This window comes from Schistocerca gregaria, chromosome 8, assembly GCF_023897955.1.
Source record: "Schistocerca gregaria isolate iqSchGreg1 chromosome 8, iqSchGreg1.2, whole genome shotgun sequence".
Lineage (NCBI taxonomy): Eukaryota > Metazoa > Arthropoda > Insecta > Orthoptera > Acrididae > Schistocerca > Schistocerca gregaria.
The window spans coordinates 435,364,971-435,391,039 of NC_064927.1; the positions used below are offsets into that span (position 1 = coordinate 435,364,971).

At 44.0% G+C, this 26,069-nt stretch overlaps 1 protein-coding gene across 4 annotated transcripts in view; it reads right to left on the bottom strand.

The window, feature by feature from the left end:
* Nucleotides 1-13,463: 13,463 nt before the first annotated feature.
* The window catches only part of LOC126285456 (uncharacterized), a 133,955-nt gene continuing 121,349 nt past the window's right edge, over nucleotides 13,464-26,069 (bottom strand). For all 4 annotated transcript variants that reach the window (XM_049984857.1, XM_049984855.1, XM_049984856.1 and 1 more), the window contains exons 20-22: nucleotides 20,457-20,565; nucleotides 17,166-17,388; nucleotides 13,464-16,016 (exon numbers count right to left, since the gene is read on the bottom strand). In XM_049984857.1, the coding sequence (XP_049840814.1) occupies nucleotides 14,304-16,016; nucleotides 17,166-17,388; nucleotides 20,457-20,565 (2,045 nt within the window). In that variant the 3' untranslated portion in view covers nucleotides 13,464-14,303. The remainder of the gene's footprint in view (nucleotides 16,017-17,165; nucleotides 17,389-20,456; nucleotides 20,566-26,069) is intronic.

The following is a 26,069-nucleotide window of genomic DNA, read 5'->3' on the forward strand; positions in this document are numbered from 1 at the left end:
TGCATGAGACCAGAGTAGAGAGCGAGGTCGCAGGAGAGCTCGGCGATTGGAGCTGGAAGTCACTTGATCGAGTGTGTAAGTCTGACATGGAGGGAGTGGTTGGAGCATCGTGAGCCACGACCGTGAGTGGCATGGTCGTGGCCTGAAGGGGGGTAGAAGAAGGCTCGACATGAGCAGGCTTAAGTCTGTTTCGAGAGACTGTAACAGCTGAATCTTTCATTTGGATGTCATAGGTGTTGGCTGAGCACCAGAGATCTCGGTACGGGCCGGTATATGGAGGTTGGTGGGGAGCATGGACAGTGTCATCTCTGAGCATGACGTACTCGCATTTGTCCAGAGATTTCGTGGCATGGACCCTAGGATAGGGATGGCTGGTGGGCGGAGGGATATGGAGGTTGATGAAGTGGCGTCTGATGCGGTCCATGAAGGAAGGTAAGTCAAACTGAGGGATAAAAGCCTAAGGGCTCACAAGTTCGCCAGGGAGAACAATGTTCTGGCCGTATATGAACTCGGCTATCATTCCTTTGAGGTCTTCCTTATGGATCGTACAAATGCCGAGTAGTACAAGGGGAAGGGGCTAGAGAGACATGGCATCAAAGAGCCGCCTTGAGAGTGCAGTGCCAGTGCTCTACTAGCCCGTTACATTGTAGATAATATACTGTGGTATGGATGCGCCGGATGCCGCAAATGTTACAAATCCCGTTGAACAGGGCCGACTCAAAATGTCTGCCCTGGTCAGTTGTGATGATAGCTGGACATCCAAAATGTGATACCCATGACTTGACGAAAGCTCGAGCAATAGTTTCTGCTGTAATATTGGGAAGGGGGCACCCTCGACCCAGCAAGTTGTTCGGTCAATAGATGAGAGAACATAACGAAAGCCGTTAGAGGGGGAGAGAGGGCTGACAATGTCAATATAAATATGCTGGAAACGCCTAGAAGGGATCGAATGGGAGCCGAGGGGGAGTGAAGTGTGCTTGTGTACTTTGCAGCGTTGGCATGCGACACAGGAGCATGCCCATTGCTCGCAGTCCTTGTTGACATTTCTCCACACAAAGCACTCCTCTACGAGGCGGGTGGATGCACAAACACCGGGATGGGCTAAATTATGCAATGCGTTGAAGATAGCTCGGTGGAGCGTGGTTGGGATGAGGGGGCGTAATGTGCCTGTACTGTCATCGCATCAGATGTCACCAGAAATGCCAGGGAAGGTGGTGCAGACGAAATGTAGTGAAGAAGTAGAGTCTGAAATCAGGTTTTGTGTTTCCCCGTTGGTGGGTTGGAGGTTAGGCAGTTCAGAGAGGTCTAACAGCGAATGGACGGCATCGACTCATGGAAGGAAATCAGCAACTATATTTTCAGCACCCTTTATGTGTCTGACGTCAGTGGTGAAGTGAGATATGAAGTCCATGTATATAAAGCGGCAAGGAGGCAGGTCAGCTGACGGGTTTGTAATGACCGCAGCCAGGGGCTTGTGGTCCGTTAACACATAGAAAGGATGTCCCTCAACGTGCGTCTTAAAGTGCTTGATCGCTTCGTAGACAACGAGCAACTCCTTGTCAAACATGGAATATTTCCATTGCGCATTGGTGAGCTTGCGCGAGAAGAACTGCAGGGGCGAAGTTTGGCCATCGATTGTCTGGCTGAGGACAGCACCGACGGCAGTATCACTCGCATCTGAGGTGATGAAAAGCTGCATGTTGGGATGAGGCTGCGCGATGGTGCAGGCCTCAGAAAGAAGATTTTTGAGGGCAGTGAAAGAGTCAGCCATAGCAGCCATAGCAGGGGTCCATGGAACGGGCCGAGATCCAGAAGTGTTGGTGCCTGCCAAGGCATCCGTCAGAGGAGCCTGAATCTCCGCAGATGTCGACAACAATAATTAACCATCCCCAGAAAGTGCCAGAGCTCTTTGAATGACAAATGTCTGGGTAGGTTTAGTATTGTTGTACTTTCTCAGGGGGCAGTGAAGTGCAGTCGGCAGAGACCCGAAAACCAAGAAAAGTGACAGCAGGTTGATGTAGCTGCAATTTGTCCTGGTTGGTCTCGATGTCTGCTGCCGCGAGAGTGTTCATTACCATGTCGAATGTTGTCCTCGACACAGGAGCTGAACACAAGAATGTCACCAAGATATGCAAAGCAGAATTTTAGGTCGAATAGTACTTCGTTGATGAAGCACTGCCAGGTCTGGGTGGCGTTTTTCAGTCCGAAGGGCATGAATCAAACTGAATAACCCAATTGGGGTGGTGATTGCTGTCTTCTCGATGTCTTCTGGTGCCATGGGGATCTGGTGGTAGGCCCATTTGTAATCAATGACAGAGAACGTGGTCGCACCTGTGAGGGAACTGGTAAAGTCAGCAATGTTGGGTATGGGGTAGGTGTCCATAATTGTTCATGTGTTTAGTCGACGGTAGTCTCTGCACATGTGCCAGGACCCATCTTTCTCGGGTGTCGTATGTATGGGCATAGACCAGCTACTGTCAGAGAGTTCAATGACGCAAGAGCTTATTAGTTCAGAAATCTGATTTTTAAGGTCGGAGAGGCGCTCGGGACAAAGTCGACGAGTTTACTGGAGATCAGGGGGACCTGGTGTGAGGCAAAGCTTGTGAACCGTGCCATTGGTGACGACAGAAATGTTTCTGGCGGCACAGGAGGCGGTTTATTTACAAAGTGTGGTGGGCGGGACGGGCGCGGCGTGGTCTTGGTCTTCGGAGCCACCCAGCGGATCCGACGGGAGCCTAGGCGGCAAAGTGTCTCAGGAGTCAACGTGAGAAGATGGCCGCCAGCCCGAAGCAGTGGCACTGTGGTCGGGTGAGCTCGGTAGAGCTCGTGAGCCGTTAGTGAGTCCACTGTCCGAGGGCGCAGCCTGTGGCAGTGCGGTCCCGGGTGAAACGCTTGGCGCAAGTGCACTGATTGCGTTGTCAGTGGCGGTTGCACAGTGGCGAGTAGGAGCCGAAGTTGCATAGTTTGAGGTGCTGTCTGCGAGGGGCGGGGGAGCTGTCAGTTCGGGGCACATGATGTTCATCACGCATGCGCACTTGTGTCCGGCTGAGTGTCAAACGCTGCCGTGTTAGGAGGGTGTGGCCTTGCAGAACTTCAGCCCCCATGTTATGGCAGTCTTGATAGCACAGTTGTGAGGGGTAGCGGGAGGTAGACACACGGAGGATTGATTGCTGGGACCGCAAGCAGATTCGGCGCACTAACTGACCTTGCTTTGTAATTGCTGTAGTGTCCATTATTCCTTTTCTGCATCGGAGAGCTGGAGCTGTGTTTCGTGGAGCCGGAAGGAGAGCTCGTAGCTTTCCTTGTGTAGGCGAGTGACGTGTTCAAGCATGACAAGGCACTTGTGCGTGGTTTCTTGTAACATGAACGACAGAGACAAGCATGTACGGATGAGGTGAGCCCGGACAGATGTGCCACTGGGGGAGGGTTTGCTTGACAGAGCACAGGAGAAGTGGGGAAGTAAGTCTTGGACGGATGATGAAACATGCTGTTTCGCACTAGGTCCGGTGAAAGTTTGTGGTGTCGCAAGAAGTCAATGCCTAGTATAAGTTCGTCAATTTCGCACACTTAAAAAGTACACTCGAGTTTGCAGTTTGCGCAGAGTGAGACGACATGGGGAAGTTGAATCCGAGCATTGTAGTTCAGTTGAATTCACAGCTTGCAGCGAAGTATGATGAGGGCGGATGTTTGTAGACACTAAGGACGTAGTCAGCACCGGAACATCAGCGCCTGTGTCCACTAGGAAAAGGTATCCCGATGAAATGTCTTTAACGTAGAGTCGTCTGTGATTATCCGGTTGTTTCTGGACAGAATGGAGCACTGGGGGGCGCCTGTCATGTTGTGCGCAGGAGGCGGCACCCGGACCTACCTGCGATTGTCGTTTGGGAAGTAGCAAGGTAGTCTGCAGTTCCATACCGCCTCACCAAACCATGTGTGGAAGTAACAGTATGGGTAGTGCGGTTGCATTTGCTGCAGAAAGTTCGTTGCCAGTGGCAGTGGTCGAGGTTCGGTAACCGCCACAGGTTCAGTTCCAGGAGGGGGCGTGACCATGGGTGGAGCCGGTGACATCCCAGTTGCTTGTTTACTGCTTCCCAGAGCGAGCAGAATAGTCGGCACAGTACAGCCCCGGCCGCGTCCGGCCACAGGGCAGTGAGCCTAAACCTGAGACTTGTCAGGTAGGCAATGGCTGGCGAAATAGCGCAGTGATGCATCATGTAGCTTGTCAGCAATTGTCATTCTTTGCTCGACAGGTTCAGGAGACCACTGGGCCAGAGCAAAGTGGATGTGAGGAGATAATTTATCTGACCAGATGGCGATGAGAGCAGTGTCAGAGAATAGATCGGCGCTGACCAGGGCACGTAGCCGTATCCAGAACTGCAAAGGTTTGTTGTTGCCTAGTTGCTCGATGTGGAGCACTTGCCGTACTGGTGCCTCAGTTGAGCGTGCAAGCCGACATAGAACTGTCTTTTTGGCTAGAGTGTACTGGGTAGATGAGTCCGGGGCATCGACCATATCAGCAATCAAGTCCTCCTGGTGGTGTAGGTGGGTGATGAGGCACAGAAACCTGGTTGACTCGTTGAGTTTGTAATGGTCGAACACTTCATCCACAATTTTGAACCAGGTTGTAGCTCTCTCAGGATTAAATTGCGGCAGTGTTGGTAAGCGTTGTAGAATGTTCAGAACAGGTTGAGTTCATCGGGGTACTGCCTGAATTGAACTGTTGTTGCTGTATTATTCCAGGAGAGTGTGCCTCCAGGGGATGTGGCAACGACAGCTTTTCGGGTGGCAGCGTGAAGGTGACACCTTGTGGTTGAGCACGATCCTTCGTGACGCGGGCGAGACACCGTAATGTGTCGATTGCGGTTGTGCAAGCTCAACAAATTGCGGGTGTGTTCTGATTGATGCGTCGCGGAAGATCGACGCGGATGAGGCACCTAGATGTAGTGGATTCTCGACTGGAGCCGGCACGGGGGCAACAGGTGATAAAAAGTTCAAAGTTTGAGAATGCTTGTTAGACTGCGGAAAGCTCGGCGTATGATCAGAGCCAGGGCCACCTGTGTTGCAGGGAGGCTGCGGAGGTGCGGGCTGTCCAGAAGCACAGTGTGGGAAATTATGTCAAATGTGGGACGGAATGTGTGAATGTTCACTATTCATAATCACTCCACTCAAAATGGTGTGCGGATAAGATGAATGTCGTGACACAAAACACTGAGGCATAGCAGTGGGCCGGAGGTGGAGGTCAGGCACAGATAACAAGTTATTGTTCCTGTTGCAGGCCGAGGTATCGAATTAGGAATGCATGTGCTGATGCCGAACCGAGGCAGGCGCGGGCGTGGTTGGATGCTGAGGAGGTTGACCTGTGAACGAATCAGTTCGGCCACGTGGCAGGTATCCGTGTGGTACTGCACAGATTTCAGCGTGGCAAATCGTTGTCCTGGCGGTAGTAGGTTGTCCGACGAAGTATTTGCAGAAATTGGCATTGGTCCTGCACTGCACGGAGATCCGTAAGAGGTAACTGCACAGTCGATGAGGGATGGCACATGTGGTGGGAACAAAGACATTTGATTGCCGGAGTCATGCTCACTCCTAACCTCACTTATTGTTGCAGGCTCAAAAACATCTGGCAAAATCGGCGGAACCATCAAGTGAGAGGCATCGTGTTGTAGTACTGGCGAGTGTACATCGCCCGCAACATGATGCATGTCGATCACGAAATCCGGTATTAGGCGCTGGCCGAAGTCATTGTTCGAATGCTGTGTCAATGTAATAACCAATGCTGAGGTCGCGGACACAGTAAAACAGCGAAAATTGAAGACGTTACAACTCGGGGTCACCGGTGAGGGGAGAGTTTGGGTTGGTTACACCGAACAACACCCATTTAGCAGTAGTTCATTTATTCACCTAAACACATGCAAGGCTCACAAGGAACTGAACATGGCAGAACAGCCCAAAGATAATGCTCAGAGTCCAAAGACGAACCCAAATCGATGCTGGTGTCGACCCCATCGGCGCCACAGTTTTATTACTTCTGTGGTTTGTAGTTAGGATTTCACCTGTCTTTGAAACTTACCTCAAGCTCTTAGGCTTGTGATTATTCTTTAACTGTGTTTGCCAGAAGAGAACTTCTGGAGACATTGGTTTAAATTGAACAACGCCGGATTCATACAAATATCTTGATATTTGAAAATAAATCTGCATTGCTGAATTAACACTGTTTGTTTTTACTTCTTCCCATCACCTTATTTTCTTCTGGCACAACCTAAATTTACCCAGTTCCAAGCACTCAGTAAATATATAAGTAAAAAGCTACTATGTCTAGTGTGATGTGTAATTTAGTAAATTAGTTTACTACTGGCTACTGAAGAGTCAGCATTCAGGACTTTGATCCCACCCACATTGTGGCAGGACATCATGCACCTTCTCCACCTCAACCACTGGGGTGTTTCTCATACAAAGGTGTTGACCCTCCACCATGTGTTTTGGCTGTGTTGATAATGAGATCATGCACGTTGTGACAGCCTGCTGCAGTGTGCCACCCATCAAGTAGCACCAAGGGGCTCTCTTTCTCTATGGCCCGCCCCCAGCACCTCTGGGAGCATATTCATGGTGATTATGCAGGTCCATTCCTTTAACTCCTTTCTGCTTGTGATAGTCAAGGCTTTCTCAAAATTTCCTCATGTGTTTCACTTCCCATCCATGTCCACAGCCCCTATGGTCACAGCCCTCTCTTTCTGTAGAACAATTACTCTATATGTTCGTGATGGACAATGGCCCACAGTTTGTGCCTCAAGATTTTTGTACTGACAATGGCATCCAGCATGTTACTGTCTAACCCCAGTCCAATGAAGCGGCAAAGCAGCTGATCCAGACAGTCAAAACCCAAGCTAAAAAAGAGCTCTCAATCTTCTCCCAAGTAACTCCCTCGATAGATTCCTCTATTAATGTAGGTACACTCCAGTCAGTGACCGTAGCCTGGCAGAGCTGCTCCACAGCCACCAGGCCCGTACTCTGCTCCATCTGCTCTAGCCAACGTCCGGCTACCAGCCAGCACCCACCTTGCAGTGATTCCATCCAGGTTCCGCCATCTGGGCACCTTTTGTGGATAACAACAGTCACCCACCGCTGCTGAGGTTTCTGCCTCTGTGTCGTGCGCATCTCTGATGACTTGGTGTTACAACACTACACCACCTTCATCCCCGTGTGACTGACCTTGCACCAAGAGTCTCTCCACGACCATGGCGACCTGCATCAGCTGCATCGGCCCATGTGGCATGGTCCAAGCCTCCTCTGGCTCCGGCACCATCTTTGCTCTGGGTGTCGCCAGCACTGGTTTAAGTAGTCAGTGCTGGGACACCACCATCTTCTCTGCTGCCTCCATTGCCTAGTGCCTGACTGGATATGACATCATCACCACCAGTGTTCCCTAATAACCTCTCATAGGGGAGTGGATGCCTGTCTACCTGCGTCATTTGGACCACATTCTCCAGTGACAGCATAACACCTGCTCCAGCAGTCGTCACCTATTGATGAAGACATGAACATCTCCACAGTGAACACTTTTCCCCAATGGGGAAGGAGTGTTGTAACCCTATAGTATGAGAGTGCAAAATCAAACTGCATGATGTTAAGTGCCCCCAGGGCTGACCTAGAGAGGTAGCTTCGCAACCTGGACAGACGATGCAGAAATCACTGGCTATTACAACAGTACATTACAAGTCCAGCATGTAAGTCCTCAGCCTCAATTCTATTTACTTGCTTACTAAATGCTCACCTACGAGACTGTCTATAGATGTGTGCTACAGTTATAAGACTTTGCACTATTGTCTAGTTCATTCGGTGTTGCTACAGTTATAAGACTTTGCACTATTGTCTAGTTCATTCGGTGTTATAGTGAATCTCTTCATGTGGAAGCAGAATAAATCTTGGTTGGCGTTGTTTCTTATATTGTGTCTGTACAAAATTAGAACAAACACAAATTTAAACTAAACAATGGAAACTCCAGGTAGGAGTATTAACAAGTAGGAAAAGATTCGAGCACCCATTTGTACACTACTATCCCTTCCCCTTCCCCACCCATTCCAGATTGCTTCTTGCATCCCATTTTGTGTGTGTGTGTGTGTGGGGGGGGGGGGGGGGGGGGCACACATGGAAGGTAAGGGTTCATACAACACATGCCAAGGGATGTAGGAATAGTTAATTTGATATTGGATCGGTGTGGAGAGGGGATAGTTCACCCATCAGAGGTGCAAATGGGTGATGCAAATATATGAATATGTGTATCATCATACATCTCCTTTGCACAGGTATCCATAGTAGGCCAAATAAAAGGCTGCCTAGTGGCTGTATCAGCCTGTTGCTCAATCACTTCTACAAGTCGACTCCGCACTACCCATAGTTTACCATGTGTTAGTGCAATGGATCCTGAACTTGTGGTTTCCACGACCTCTGGCACATTTAGAACTTTACTTACGAAATGTGTGTTAACTGCCTATTTGCATTAGAATCTAATCATCCTACTCTGGAGCAATCTCAGAATAACTTCTATTATGACTGATGAATATTCCTTCAAGAACTTTTATTCCCCCTTGATTCACAGATTAATTTGTTATTTGCTTATTGCAGAAGTCATTATGTTAATAAATGTTTTGCCCAAAGTGAGAATTACAGCACTGGTGATGAGTTTGTAATTTTGCTATACCTCAAACTACCAATGCGAGAGAGTTTTCGAGTTGTGGCAACAACAGCTGTCACAACTCAGTCAGGCACTTGTCTGTCATGGGAACAGCAACAACTGTGAAAAACTACAACAATCAACCCAGCAACAATTTTAGCATTGGGAATTACTCAAACACTTCTCTAGTACAAAATAACCACAGCTAAAACAGCAACAACAACAGCAGCAGCAGCAATGGGCACTGCCACCCAACGGAGCATTTCAGCCATTGATCGAAGGTCAAGATGACTGGAAAGTATATAAAAAATAACACCTTGTGATAAATATTCAGGAAAATGACATTAAATGCCTAGATCACCAATAGGCATTTTTTCTGTCTACGAATCCTTGCTCATATTCCTTGATTCAAAAGTTAGTCAAAATCACTCCTTTTTTTATAGCTGTGCACCAGTCTTTATGGGCACAGTTATCATGAGGTGCCTCTTGTAGGTCACATACAACCATGTCTCGATAACATTATAACTTTTTGTTAAGGCAGATTTGTCAGTAAAGAGTATATTTGGCCTCAATGGATACTCCGTTTTTGGATTTTCATTACATCATACAGTTCAAACCCTCAGCTCATTGGTAACCTGTGTTGCCATTGACGTGCTTCAAATGCCATTTGTTCCACTGTTTGAACCTGATTTGGGGAAAGCTGAACTTTCAAGCCGACATGGTCTTAAAACTGACATATAGTCCAAGATTTTGAAAAGCTCGCTTGTATCTATTGGCCATTATGGATGAAGTTAAGATCAAACTGGACTGACTGGAACAACAACAATTTTGTCCTCAGTCTCATACAGTCAGTGGGGTTCATGATTTGTGGTCATTAGGAAGCCTAAGGGCTGTCTCCGAATGTGTGTAGACTAAGCAAATTATTAATCCTAAAGCCAATGTCGATTCTTATTCCTTGCCGTGTTCAGCTGAATTCTCATCTAAGCTCTCATGAGGTAAAATAGTCTCCAAAATCAACCTTGCAGTGGCATTTTTCAGTTGTCTCTTGATGAAGACCTGTGGGAAGCCTTTAGTCTTAAACATGCCTTCAGACGGTATCAATATAACAGGTTGCTTTTTCGTGCAGTTAGAGCCCTTGCCTTTTTCCAGAGATTTCTGCAACAGTCTACCGGACTCATGTTTGGAAGGATAATGGTTCAAACCCACTTCAGGCCAACCCAATTTAAGTTTTTGTAACTTCCCTCAATTGCTTCAGGCAAATGCTGGTATGATTCCTTTGAAAGGGCATGGCAGACTTCCTTCCATAAACCAATGTGACCCATGACCTCACTGTTTGGTCCCCTCCCCCATACCAACCAACCAATAGTCTACTGTCATTAACTTGCATTGGTCAATTATCTTTATGATTTTCAAGTCACTTGTCATACAATAGACGAATATTTGCGCACACACTTGTTAGTTTTTGCAGTCCTCATGCCTTCTTTTGGCCTTCAGTCACTTATTTAAGTTACAACCTCAGTGAAAAGGGCCTTCAGACCATCATAAAGTATATAGAGGCTATTTGGAATACATCTGTGCCTAAATCCATTAACAACCTTCTAGTATTTCTAGAAAAAGCAAACTACTATGCATGGTCTAGGCCTCAGTCTCTATTGCCTGACCACTAAACCTTCTCAATTGTCTGAAGAGAGTATTCAGGGCTTTCAGAAGTTAAATCACTGAATCAATCACCTCCTTGTCCTGTCTTGTTAGTTGTTAGCCCCGTCTGCTGTCAATGTTGGTCACAGAGCAGTCCCCACTCCAATGTTGGGGCTGTTCTCCCTCAAGCCAGAGGATGGAACAGAGAGGCTAACCACATTTACTATACACACTTTCTAGAGCCCAAGAACATTACTCTCAGATCAACATGGAAGCACTGTTGGCCATTGTTTTTGGTGTCCATAAATTTATTTCTTTTTTTTTTTTTGTTACAAATTTCATCTCATCACCAGCCACAAACTGCTCATGTCACTCTTTGGACACAAGCTTAAATTGCCAGAGTGTGGTGCAGTGAATCCCCTTCATCAAAGGGCTCTCCATTCGGCGAATTTCCAATATTCCATATGTTACTGCAGTTTGGCTCAGCAATGTAATGTACTAGTTCACCTTCCAGCATGACAGAATCCTGAATTTGACTAACAAGGAACAGTTTGCTTTCAGTTAGACAACCAACTGTAGCAATCACTCAGACTCTTCTATAAATTTTCAGGACATTGCTACAGTGTCTAAGAGCAACCCACTTCTTGAACAGGTCCTGTAATGTCCATTCAGGTTGGCTGCATATACCATCTGGTACAGATCCACCAAGTCTTCAACTCCTCACCCTTTTCTGCCATCAGCAGCATCAACTTCAGTTCCAGCAAGGTGTGGTGTTACTCATAGACAATGAGGAACAGTGTCGGGTGGTAGCACCATCTTCTCTGCCAAATTGGGTGCTTGAGTTTTTGTATCAATCAAACAGTGGAATTTCTGTGATGTATCAGCTGGCACACTGCTACGTCTACTTGTCTTATGTGGATGACAGTATTGTGTGGAAGGTGCGACAGTGTGCCATTTGCTAGGCATAATAACTATCCCTCTCCAGACATCCTCATCAAGGCCAGAACCAACACAGCTATGGGACAGAGCACTAACATGGGGTCCAGCAGCTTTCTCGTACCTCATCTGCCTCCAGCTGACAACAATGGTTGCCACAGTCAGAACTATGGAATGGATCTTCACAACAGTGTGCATCCCACACACTGGTGACTGACAATGGTCTCCAGCTCCCAGTGGCAGAATCCAAAAGGTTTTGCACCTACAATGGTGCTCACGATCTTAACTACACCCTCTTTCCATCCAATCTTAAATGTGCTAGCAGGGTGGTCTATTTGCCTTTAAGGTAAAATGTAAGAAGCTTCAAGTTCTGCTAGATCTGCTATAGCACTAAACACCTTTTTTGTTTCTTGCAGGTTTACCCCCACCAATGGTTAAGGCTCGCCGGAGCCTCTACATGCTTGCCTTCACAGAATGCTCTGGATGTTGTGTCCCCTTCCCCCAGAACACGAAGAAAATGCAGCCATGCTGTTCCACGGGGCAGGGCAGGGCCATCATGCGATGTTAACAACTACATTATCTGGAATGATATACCGAAACTGCAACCAACCCTGGTTGCGGCACACTGGACAGCAGCCTTCTTGTTCTGAGAGTCCATCACTTCCATCATCGCAAACACCTTCAAGCGAGCTGTGTGACAACCATTGATGTCAATCTAGACACACTGACAGCTGCATCACCAGAACCTCCACATCCCACACGGATACCTCCACTCAAATGTTTCCGGGCATATACAGGGAACTCTTATTCTCCAACAGGGCTCAGATGTTTCCTAGGATTCTCCTGTTATGACATCGCCTAATTCCTGGCCGCTTCTGCCATGTACTACGCACAACAGCCAGGCAGGTAGGTAGGTTGGTAGCAGCCCAATGCATTAGTTAAAGGGATGAAACATTTAGTAACCCCATTAGACATGCAAACAAATGATGCGAACACATCAATAAGTGTAACGTCACACACCCAGTGGGGCACCTATAGCACAAACATGGCCACTAGTCAAGTCAGTCCCAAGTATCATAGCAGGCCCAAATAAAAGGCTGCCCAGCAGCTTTCTCACCTTCATTTTGCTCTTATTCAGCTTCCTCTAGAGGTGAACTCTGCAGCACCATTTGTTTACTGTGCGTTAGTGAAAAGGATCCTGAACTTGTGGTATCCACCATTTCGTGCCTGTATGGAAGGGGAGAGGGCTGTTAAAACTGTGGGGTGTACCAAAGTTTGACTACAGAAAGAGATTCAAATTGCAATTCCGATTGCAGATGATGAGGCTTGCACAGGATAGACTTGACCAATTATGGACAACAACAACAACAACAGGCAGAACACAGTCAACTGATTTCGTGGCTTCAGTAAGGGAATATAAGGTAGCTATCCTCTCTAACAAGCTTTGCTGCTATCTGTTATCTTAGGTTTCTGTTTCCGATCATTTTTACCTTTTCTCTGTGTTTAGCCTTATCTTTGCTTCATCCCCCAATTTCTCAGTTGCCTTAAACAAAAACCTCCCCTCAAGTGACTTTGTAGGAAATTCCATTTCCTATGCTGATTGCTGCATTATATTTTCCGATGTTTTTTGCCCAAAGCCAGCTCTGGATAATCCTCTCCTCGAATGAACTTTCCTATTATCCTTTTTCATATTTTCTCAGATTTCTTCTAATGTTTCCACTATTATTTATTGTCATGATTTCCACTTGTTGCCATGATGAGGTTTGTGTTTCAAGAGTCTTCTTCCCTTTGCAAGCTTCATACCTTATTTCATCTTTAAATCTGGGCCCCACAGATCAGTACCTGCACATGTCATGAGTCTTCAGGAAAACAGGGTATGTACTTTGGGTTTTTACAACATAAAAGACATAACTTAAGCAGCCTTGGTGCCATTATTGTGTTGTGTTTTGAGTATTTCAAGACTTAATTTTGAAATATTTGTGTTTACTAGCTCTGCAAGCCAGGTTTAAATAGATAGTTGCTCTGAACAAAAACCAACTGCCATTCCACGGTTGTGTTGCCCACAACAAAAACAAGAACATGCTTAAGTAATATCTTCAGAGCTAGGCAGAGCTGTAGCATAATCAGCCCACATCACTTCTTTACGTGTAACACATCTGAAGTTACTCAAAAGTGGGAAATGTTAAAGATGACACTAATAAATCAGTTGTCTACATGATGAGGCAGTTCTCCAAAACTTGCAAATTTTTATTTTTTCAGTCACAGAAATGTAGGCAGTAATCTAATAATTCATCATGGGTATTATTTTTTCAAGCTTTACACAGAACTACTATCACTTGTGCCAAATGAGCACAAGCTACACTGTAAACGCATTTAATGAAATTCAACATACAAAAAATTTAGATCCTGTAGTAACAGTGATACAGTTTACAGTAAATACTGTATAAGGAATTGCTTTGCAATAATTTGCAAACTGTGAACTGCTAACTTATTTTCGTATCTACATAGCACTATCAATGTAGCATGAACTATAATACACTGGCTACATATTTACAACATGGAAACAGAAGGACTACAATATAACTGACAATGAACAAGCATTTTATCTGCAGGCACGGCAGATGTATTTATTATATTAACAAGTAGTATCTATCAAAAACACAGTATTTATGCGAAATATTGGTATTACAAAACATTTTTGAAGTATTAACAACTAATAAAAAAATATTTCCTATTTTTAAATGATCACAGTTAAAAGGAATTGCATTTCTTAGTTTTACAATAATTACTGCTAATTACAAGACATACAGAACACAGTAACCATGCTGCAGTTTGATGGGCTACAGCTTTACTTTACATTTTGTTTTGTTTCCATATTTTACACTGCACTGTACATTTTTTAAATGCCCACAATCAGTACTGAAGCAATGAAGTTCAATCTTATTTGAAGAAAGTGTTCTGCTGAACATATTATTTAATACCAATAATCATGATCAACAGCAAAAACAGAGGAACTGCTAGTGCAAGGTACAACACCTTTTACACCCTTAACATTTTGTCAAATGGGTGCCAATTTCTGATGCTTCAAATCTCGTACCTTCACTTTGGGATAAATATTGTAAAGTTTGCTAAATGTGCTCAGACTCATTCTTATCACTGAACCACCATAATTTGCAAATGCCAGCAACCTATTTTCATCAATGGGTGATGGTGATCGTCCATAAAACGAGTACGGGCTTTCTGTACTAGAGTCATCACTTTCAGAAGATTCTGCAATGTCCTCTTCAGACCTGTTGGCTGACAATGATTTTATTAATAGTCTAGCAGAAACTGAAGATAAGGCTGTCGATTTACGAGCAACATTTCGAATTCTATGTGGAACATTCTGCGTACCTTTCTTTTCTGACACTGGCACAGAAGTACACAAACTTCCATCATCCGCCACATTCCTTTGTATAACTAATTTCTTCAAATTTTCCACTTCTGATTCCCTTATGTGAACAACCCTAACATCACAATCAACATGAGAAAACTGACAATGTCTAACAACCTTACTCTCCAAGTCATACTGCTGTGCACAATAACCGCATTTGAAAGGCTTTATATGTCGCTCAAGGTGTTCTTTCAGAACCTCATAATTGTCAGAAACGAAACAGCATCTTGGACATTCAAACTTTGTGCGCTTAGCTTCGTGACCCGCTGTTTCGAAACAGTATTTTGGTTCTACATTTGGATGGTGCATACTATGATGGTCACTATGAAATTGCTCCTCTGAATCAGTCCTTGCACTACACAACAGACATACATAATTACCAGAATCAAACAATGTACTACTGGTACTAGGACGTTTCACAGCAGCAGTCTCTGTTCTTACAATTACATTATCGCTTTCATCACCAGGTTGTTTCGATGGCTTCACAATATATCTAAATTCACTGTCACGATGTTCCGTTTCAAAGTGTCTTCTCAACACATGTAGCGCAAGTGCCACGAAACTGCACTTTGAACATTCGTAATGGTGTGCTGTTGCTTCAACAATACTGAATTCTTTATTTGGATGGCTTTCTTCATGATGTTTTAACAGAATGGATCGAGAACCTTTTCGTTTGCAGTAAACACAGACAAATGCTGTACGATTCATGTGCAATTTTTTGCTCCCTTTCAGTACATCATCAACTGCCATTTCCTTATAGCTGAAAGGTAATCCCAGTCTTGTTACACCATTAGCACACACCGCCTTGGTTTTATGAGTCTTCTGCCAATGCTCATGTATAACTGCAAGTGAAGTCGCACGGCGAGGACAATAGAAACAGCGGAATATTTTTGTCTTTTTCTGCACTGAAGATACGTCACTTACACTTTCCTGAGCTGATGATTTTTCAGAATCACATTCGGCACTTGAGGCTACCTGTGGAGTTTGCTCTTCACTATCTTCTACCTCTAACTCTGTATTTGAACTAGACACAGCATTACCAGTGTGATGACGTTTAATCCGCAAAGGTTTGATGTCAGGCTGGAGAGGCACTTCCTTCTGTTTGATACTTACAGGCTGCTGTGGATGTACTTTCTCAGAGTGCTTTTTCACTTCATATTCTCTTATAGCTTCAAAACTACAGTAGCCACATTTGAAAGGCTTTTGCACCCAGTGCCGCATCTCATGTTTCCGAAGGTCACTGGGGCTACGGCAGCTATAAGAGCAATGTGAGCAGCGGCGTGCCTCCTCTGCAGTCAGCAATTCTGCGAGTTCTGTCTGACTATCGCCTTCCTCCGACTGCAAAAAAAATCGACACAGAATTAGTCAACAGGGTGAACACATTGACAGGGAACAGGAAACGCGAGAGTGCTACGTGGGCTGGGATGAGGCAACTGCGTGGGCTAGGGGGAGGCGGGTGCTTGGAGTGAGACGTCTGCATGTGTGAGGGGAGATGATGAGAGGAAGGAGAGGTAGAGGGAAGAAGAGGGAGAGTAGGAGGATCTGGGAGGACTGACGGATGAGGGGTAGAGTTAAAGGTGTGAGGAGTGGCCCAGGATATTGTGGGAGAGATGGTGGAGGGGTGTGGAAGGGGGCTGGAGCAGAGTGACAGGGCTGGAGGGGCGAGCAAGGGAGCTGGACGAGTGTGAAAGTAGGTACAGGCAGTTGGAAGAGAATGTGGGAGTGGGGCATGGGGGCAATGGGAGGGGGGCAGGGGGTCAGGTTTGAGGAGGTCAAGTGGGAGGCGTGGGGGGTGGTTGTGATGTCAAGAGTGGAGAAAGGGGGAGCAGAGGGAAGTGTCAGGAGTGGGGGGGAGAGGGCTTCATGTATTGGGTGTGAGGGATATGTTTGATGAGGGGACATGTTGGGTGCTGGGGTGCTGGGCGACAGGGCAGTGGAGGTGGTGTCCGATTAGGGAGTGTAGGGGGGTCAAAAGTATGGGAGGGGGCATCCGGTTGAGGATATGTGGGGAGGGCATCAGGTCAAGGGCATGTGGGTGTTGGGGACCCCTTGTCAATGTTGTCTATGCGGGGGGGGGGGTAAGGATGTGGGTGGGGGGCTTTAAATTTAGAGTGTGGTACGGTGAGTGGGGCCAAGTCTGGTGAAAGGCATGTGGGGGGGGGGGCACTTCCAAAGAATGCATGTGGGGTGGGGGGCATCTAGCCAAGGGCGTGTGGAGTGAGGTACAACTGGCCAAGGATGGAGGGGGGGGGGGGGGGGGGGGCGCTTCGGGTGAATAGTGTGATACGGGTCTGATGGAGTGCTTGACAGGGATCAGTGGAGAGTGTCAGGGAGAGGGGGTGAGAGTAAGGCAGAGTGAGATGGGATAGGGAAGTGGGTGGGTAGGGCAAAAGGAGGATGAGGGGGAAACAACAAGGAGAGGAAGACGGTGAGAGGGGATTAACATACAGCAATATCTATGCCAAAAACAAAATAAATTGTTCTTACAAGAGATTCTGGCTGATGGGCCAATGGAGAAGGAGAAGCAGTTGTCGTCGTCGTTTTTGGTGGAAGGCCATAATTAGTTTCCCAGAATTCGTCGTCCAGTTTCAGTGATGCAGCTTCTTCGTTGTATTTCACCAATTCTGGCAAACCACGGTGTCTTACACGACAGTGCTGCTTTATAGCCATTTCAGTAGACCCTCCTTGGCGACAATGTCCACACAGCCACCTGTGAATATAAACAATTAAAACTGGATTTACTGAATAGATCTGTACAATTCCTAATTCTAGCAGTATTGTTGGAATCTGTGGTATCACTTTTGTATAATCAGGGGAAACAAATTTTGAGGTAGGTCAAAACAAATATGACTAAATGGGTCTCTAAGACTAAGCAGACAACAAGTGCCACTGTGGTGAAGTCCTGGACATGGAACATCTGCAATGTTCCAACTCCCCCACAAGATATACCCTTGATGACGTATGACTTCGTAAGAAGGAAGAAGGGGACATGGCCTGCTACTCACTGTAAAGGACATACACTGAGTTGCAGACAGGCACAACAAAAAGCCTGTTGCACACACAGTTTTTGGCCAAACCCTTCTTCAGAAAAGAAAGGAAAGAAAGGAAAAAACAGATTGACACAAGCAGGCCCCCTCATGCACACATTACCATTACCTGCCACACTGCAGCCGTCATGCTGAATGAAAGCAGGAATGCTCAGTGGGGAAGGGAAAGGGGAGGGGGAGGGATATCCTATTACAGGGAGTGGGGGGAGAGGATCATAGTCTGCAGTTACTACAAGGTGGCAGGACAAGGCTGCCAGGAGCAGTGTCAGGAAGGGGGCCAGAAATATCAGAAAAGGAGATGAGCAGAGAAGGTGGAAAAAGATGCTGGGCTGGCAGTCTTGTCCTGTCACTTTCTGGTACTACCATGCTCTGCCACACAGCAGTCTTCTCTCCTCCCACCCGTACCCTGCTATCACTCTCCTTCCCTGTTCCACTATTGACTGCTGCTTTCATTCAGCATGACTGTTGCAGGGTCAGCAGCTACAGATAGTGGTCTTGTGTGTGTGTGTGTGTGTGTGTGTGTGTGTGTGTGAGAGAGAGAGAGAGAGAGAGAGAGAGAGAGAGAGAGAGAGAGAGAGTTGTGCCTGCTTGTGTGTGTGTTCTCCTTTCTTTTCTGAAGAAGGCTTTGGCCACAAGTTCAGTGTGTAACAGTCTCTTCGTTGTGCCTATCTGCAACTCAGTGGTTAATCCTAAAGGTAAGTAGGGCTCTATCTTGTTCATAATATTGTTGCAATTTCCTTTGATGTAACTTTAAATTTTTATTTAGCGATTTTTTGTATCAACTGTGCATCTCCAGACATTTAATTCAGTAGATAATTTTGACATTTGTTAATGATTATTGTGGCTGCCCTGAGAATGGTAACTTATATTCTAGTGGATTTGTACTCTGAATAATGATTGTTACTTATTGTGCCTTCTGTTGTGACAGTGCCACGACATTTAACAGTGCCACCACGACAGTATGCGCAAACGGCGATAGAGGCGCTCCGCAACTCGGCTGAGCGTGGGAGCGCCACCTAGCTACGAACGACGCCGGCCGCATGTCACGGCACGGCAGTCGAATATGAGATACTGAGTTGTTGTCATGTGATCAGCTATTGTTTCTAAGAGAGAGTGTTGAATATCCACGCAATTATTGGTGATTAAAGGTTATAACATCTTCCATATTGCTTTTAGCTGTAATATTTTCTAAAGGGCTTCACCAGTATGGCATCATCTTTGACAGTATTCATCTGATGACCTTTAAGTACACATAATAATGAAAAGTTTTGCTGGGAAAATTATTTACACTGTTTACGTTCTCCTTTCATCAATCTTAAGAAAGTTCCTTTCCTTGTCTTTTTAAGCTGACAAAGGAGTCTCACATGATTCGGAATGTTTCTCTGCCAGGCTTTCTCAAAATCAAAATATACGAACATATTGTTTTTAAATTCACTGAAAATCTGTTTGTATTACTACCTCCACATGGATCAAGTTGGAAAGGGTGAAAAGAGGTTATCTGGCAGTTACTGAACAGTTCTGTGAATTCTGCCTTAAGTCAGTCAAGATGATCAGGCATTCCAGGTTCTTTCTCTTGGAGCCAATAATAACACAGATATCTCTCTCTCTCTCTCTCTGTCTCTCTCTCTCTCTCTCTCTCTCTCTCTCTCTCTCTCTCTCTCTCTCTCTGTGTGTGTGTGTGTGTGTGTGTGTGTGTGTGTGTGTGTGTGTGTGTGTGTGTCTAGTTCTCACACAGAGAAAGAAACTTTGCACTCCCCACTCCTGCAACGGAGACTTCTCTTACCCACAAAGCCACCTCACTCTGTGGCACTCTTAAACTCTTGGCAACCTCCTCCTTTTTACTATTATCAAGCTTGTCAGAACAGTGTCTATAATGTTCAGTTAATCAAATTACCCATCTCAGTCTTCTCCCCTATTACAAAACAGTCAGTAGAATAATCTTCCATATTACTATTTTGCTCTCTGAAATGAACATTCGAGCACAACACTATGACATCATCCTTGTTTTTAAATAACTTTTTGTTTCCTAAGTACATTATCACTATCTTGAAGGTACTCTTTTACTCAAGAGAGTAACGAAGAACGAACACTTCATTTCCAGAATACACTAGGGACTCTGCTCCTTCAACTGTTCCCAAGTGGACAAATGAATTTAAATTTCGTCTGGAGAACTTAGATGATGATTGGTTGGCCAAGATGTGTCACTACTCCAGAAATCATTGCAAAAAATGCACAAAATGGTCATGGAGGATCACCAATTGAAAGTGGGTGAAATTGCTCACGCTTGCCAGATGTCATCTGAATGGATATATCACATTTTAAAACTGAAGAATTAGAAATGAAAACATTGTCTGCAAGATGGGTGCCACGACTCTTGCCACACCCGCCTTATTCACCTGATATGGCTTCATCAGACTTCCATCTCTTCACAAAACTGAAAATTTTTCTTGGTAGATGAAGATTCACTTCGAACAAAGAATTGATAGCCAGAGTTGGCAACTAGGAGGAAACTCATTTTCGAGATGGGATCAAGGCACTGGAACATCGTTGGACCAAGTGCATTAATCTACAAGGAGACTACAGTGAAATATTAAAAAAGTTTCAGCTATGTAAGTACTTATTTCTATTCCATTTCGAGAACTTCTCAAACCACCCTCATACAACACCATCTGCCTATCAAATTTTATTCACGTTTCTTCTCTAAAAAATAGTTTGTGGGAATTACACTTACTTTGCTGTACACATGTGGTTCATTCTAATGTGCAATTTCAGTCCGCGCACATTAACACACTTTGTACCGCAATCCATGCATGTTATTTTTGGTTCCTTTGATGTGGTTTCTGTAAAATCAAAAAGGAAAATTTACACTTATTTCAAATACTTTTCATAATTTATGTATAGAGAACATAGCCTTACAAACGAACAGAGGAAACACAGTACGAACTCACTTAACAATGTAAAGTGACAGCTACTTTGAACGAGAACAAACATTTTTAGTATGGAAAGAAAGTAAGAGCCAGCTGAGAATTAATAACTAACATCTATACTGTATGCCAACCAGAAGTATTCATTTCTCTGATCCTTTTGCAAACAATATTTTGGACCGAAACTACATACCCGCAGAATTAATGCAATATATTTTATGCAAGTTATTTTTAACTCTGAACTGGAAACATTACAAACATGGAATATTTTTTATCCAGGGGGGCACATTGGAAGAAACACTTGACTTAACATGGAAGTTGCATGTATGAGACCTGCTACAAGATTCATACAACTCTAGGCAAAATTCTGGTACATATACCGCAGTATCAGTAAAATAGCATTTGCAACAAAGTAACCATGCCTGCAATTAATGAGAGATATTATCATATTTGCTGAGTGGTTGAAAGGAGAAAAAAGTAAAAGGTTTACCAACATACTTGGTAACTAAGCTAAACCACTTTTCTGAATATATTACAAAGTGTAACGCCAAAAGATCTGCAGCTCAAATGATAATTAAATGTTGATTAACAAGAATTTAAAAAAATATTAGCTGATGTTTTTAATAAAAGAAAGAAAAAATTATTATACTAATCACTAACTTCATTGGCACCTAAATTATGCAGAATTTGGAATATCAAAACAAAAGTAGATAAATCTCATTAAATTTACACACAGCACTTTGTAGATGAGCAATGTTGGCCTACACAATACAAGTATCTGTGAAATACAGACAAAATCTTGATTAATAGGCTGATAGCTCTTCTTCCACATGAAATACAGCTTTGTCACATGTGTGACAAACACATACAAATCATACGGTACAGCCAGGGGGAACGCAACCACTGTTCCTGGAAAAAGGTCACTGACTAAGAAAATGTCATTGGAGGAAATCAAATGTGCCACACTTTATGCAAAATACTCCACAACAGCTACATCGTACAAAGATTTGAGGACTGAAGGGCCACATCAGAAGGAAAACATCACTGTGGTCATTAAAACGGTCCTTAACAATTCCAGACACACGAATGGGAGCATAAACACGCTGGTCACCAGGGAACGCAGTTTGCGGCTTTGGGTGAAGATGGTCAATGCAGAATAATAACGTAATCCTGCCCTGTAACTCATTAAAACAGAACAAGTGGGACAAGACCACTGTTCAACACAGCATCCCATAGTACTGTAGAATTACTGTCATGTTTCCACAGTGCCCCTCTGATCCACAGTGCCCTGTGATTATACATCAACAGGATTATTCAAAGGAGCACTAAAAATGAGTGCATCATCAGTCACCTGAATACTCAAGGATGAATAACCATTTGACATTCATGAAACAGGTTTTTGGAAACTTCGCAACGATATTACCCTCATCAAAGTGACAGACACCATGAACTGACAAGAGGAAACTCGGGTGATCTTTCTTGATGCCTGCAAAGGTTACAATAAGGTCTATTTCAACAACTTGCATACAGAAAACCTTCAAATTCTCTGTAATATAAACTCAGTCACAGTCCTTACTGGGCCCTTCAGTATGGACCGACTGCTGTGACGTCCTCTATCAATGGCATCACTGAATCTGATATGGAGGGATGTGGGGCCAACACACCACTGTCCCAGCCACTGTCACTTTTCAGGGCCTAGACCTGCTGCTTCTTATTCAATTAGTTCCTCAATTGACCTCATGAAGCTGAGTGCATCCAGGTCCATGCCCTTCCACCATGGAAAAATCCCTCTACGAACCAGCAGTCAAAACTGGGGCTTCATATGGCAGTCAGCCATACTGACCACTCAAGTATGGAGTGGACCTGGATTCTCTGTGACAGATCAGAAATTGTTTCAGTATTACCTTGCGTAATGACAATCAGAATGGCTGGTAAGTCCCCCCTGACCCATGATTCTGGACAACTTTTCCACACTCTCTCAATGCCGGAAACATAACAGTCCTTTAACTCTTTTCCTTCACCCCTCTCCTTCCTCTTCAACCCTTCTGCCACAAGGAGACACTGGCTCTGAAAGCTTGCAAATTTCAATACCATTTTACATGCATGTTCTCCTGCCGCTGCTTGGCGAGTAGATTTCTTACCTATCCAATTGCATTATATATTCTGAACAGTACATATTTGAAGAAATGCAAAAGATGCAATGAGAGAACACAGTACCAGGGTATGTATTAGAGTTATTGTTATTTTGCCATATATAAGTGGCTATCTTCCATACCACCTCATTTTAACTACCATATGTACATTAACACATTTTAGATGTATATGAGTGGCAGACCAAAATGTTTAAGAGCAGCTATAAAGTTGATACTCAAGCAGTTTGTGACAGCTAACAGACCAGTATTTACAATGAACCTTAAATAAATTGCATGAAAACATAGTTCAACAATTCATTACTTCACACCTGCACATATTTCTTCTGCACATCATACAAAACAATACAGGAATTCCTTTCAGTTACTCAGAGAACTTGGTAGAATGTTGAATGAGACGGTAATGTATTTAGAGAAGATAATGTATTTGCATGCTAGAAGAAACATGCATTTCTTCATATGTTATAAAATCACAGAAATCTTTTTCTTCTTCTTCAGATACCTCAACATGAATATGGCACGAGGCCCAGTTTTATTCAGTTTTGGTAATTGGGATGTATTACAAAAGCATCCAAGCCCAACAACAATTCCCAGTCCTAATTTCCAGTGGCAGGTTCATTACAAATGTAACACTATGATCACATTGCCACTTCCTGCAGATGGCATGTGATGACCATGTTCTGTTTGGCATAATGACACTTCTGGAATCCACCCAAAGTACTTATGGCACACCCTTTAATATTGCAAGCACTGTACTACTGATTAATTTCAGATGCATTAAACACCAATATAGCTGTAAGTGTTCCTTTCCTTCTGACTGAATCCTATACTCCATAAGCAGTGCCTCAATATCCCAAAATCTCAACTCAGTTTTTCATCCCCCCCCCCCTACCCCCAGTCCTTCTCTTTTTTTTCTGTCTTTCCTACTTGTCTTAGAAATCTATTTTGAATTGTAGTTATTCAGGAATAAATTGTTTGTGTACTTTTACGTATTAACTTTATCATCTAAAAGTATGTATATGTTAGGGTCTTTAATGCACACACTGCATTGGTGCAGCATTCTAAACACTCTCCTCCCAATTCTAATCAGTATCTATTTAATAGTTATCCAATCTATCAACCCAATTTCCACAATTTTTCTGTAGCGCCATTTTTCATAAGCTTTTATTCTCTTCTTGCCTGAATTGTTCACCATCCAAATTTCACTTACTTACAAGTCTACACTCCTGTCAAATACTTTCAGAAAAGGTTTCGTAACACTTACATTTATATTCAGTGTCAAAAAATTTCTCATTTTCAGAACTGCTTTCCTTCCAAGTGCAGGTTTACATGTTATATCCTCCCTATTTCAACCACTGTCAGTTGTTTTGCTGCTAAAATAATAAAACTAATCTACTACTTTTAGTAATGATGTAAATAAAACAGAAAGAAACTTCCACATGGGAAAAATATATTAAAAATAAAGATTCCAAGACTTACCAAGCGGGAAAGCGCCGGCAGACAGGCACATGAACAAAACACACAAACACACACACAGAATTACAAGCTTTCGCAACTGGCAGTTGCTTCGTCAGGAAGGAAGGAAGGAGAGGGAAAAATGAAAGGGTGTGGGTTTTAAGGGAGAGGGTAAGGAGTCATTCCAATCCCGGGAGCGGAAAGACTTCCCTAGGGGAAAAAAAGGACAGGTGTACACTCGCACACACACACACACACATATCCATCCGCACATACACAGACACAAACTTTTAGTGTCTCATTTCCTAATATAATTCCCTCAGAATCTCCTGATCTGATGTGACTACATTCAATTACCCTTGTTTTACTTTTGCTGATATTCATCTTGCATGTTCTTCAAGAAATTATCCACCCGAGGTCCTGCAGTCTCTGACAGAATCTTAATGCCATAGGAAAACAAAGTTATTAGTTCTTGCTCCTGAACTTCACTTCCCTATCCAAATTTCTCTTTGGTTTTCTTTAGCGCATGCTCAGTCTACAAACTGAGCAATATTGGGGGAGAGGCCACAAATGTGCCTCAGTCCTTCCAAAATACTGCTTCCCTTTCATGTTCTTCAACAGCTATAATTGCAGTATGGTTTTTGTACAGGTTGTAGATAAGCTTTTGCTCCCTAAATTTTATCCCCCGATACCTTACGGATTTCAAGGAGTGGAGTACAGTCAACATTCTTATAAGCTTTCCTTAAATCTACATCACAGGATCAGTATTGCCTTACATTTTCCTACATTTCTCTGAAACCCAACATGCTCTACCTAATGTCGACTTCTAGCAGTATTTCCATTCTTTTGTAAATAATCTGTGTTAGTACTGTGCCATTGAACCAATCATTTAGTAATATTCACACTTGACACCTGAATTCTTTGTAATTTTAAGTATTACATTCTTCATGAAGTCAGAAGTTTTTGCCTCCTCCATACATCCAACAATTTTGTCATAGTACAAAGTGTCCAACATAGGACACTGAATTTAAAATTAACTAACAAGAAAACGAAGGTTGATAGAAGAACGCAACAAACAGTACGTGTTTTGTGAAAGTTGTTAGAATTACACATGGAAGTTTCAAAGTAGTAGTTACAATGCTTTTTCGATGGAAGAGGTTGAAATCCTTTATTCCACCGAACGATGTGTGCTTGTGCTATTAGAATATTACAGGTTATAACACAGTATTAAGGCAACAAGGTGCAGTATTCAAATATGATTTAATATTCCATAAAGACCCAACGTGGAAACTATCCACAAGCTCTTCACTGAATTCAAAGACCATGTAGCATGGCTGATGATATAGTGAGTAATGTTGGCTCCAGGCAAGCGGTAGTTACTCCTGATTATGTTGCCACAGTTTCTGGACTTATTCAGCAAAATCTGCCTAACAAATTTCAGCAGAGACTGGTTTAAAGTGTTCCAGCATGCTTACAATGCTGAGAAACAGTCTACATGTTCCCATTCAAAATCTAAAGTCACCGGGTTGTACCTGCACCCAATACATGACAAAGGCCTAATTTTGCGAACCAGAGTCTCACAATGGCTGATAATGAATGATTTAATATTGGCTGCTTCAGGTTCACAGGATAAGCTCATTTCCAACTGAATGGATTTGTAATTTTCAGGTTCCGAAATTCCGCATGTGTGTTTGAAGGGAAACGACTGCAATCCCCAAAAGTTTCTGTTTGCACTGCAGTATGCAGCAGTGACATTATCAGCCTTTTTTTCATTTTATGCTCAATAATTAGCTAACATTAAACTGCTATGTTGGA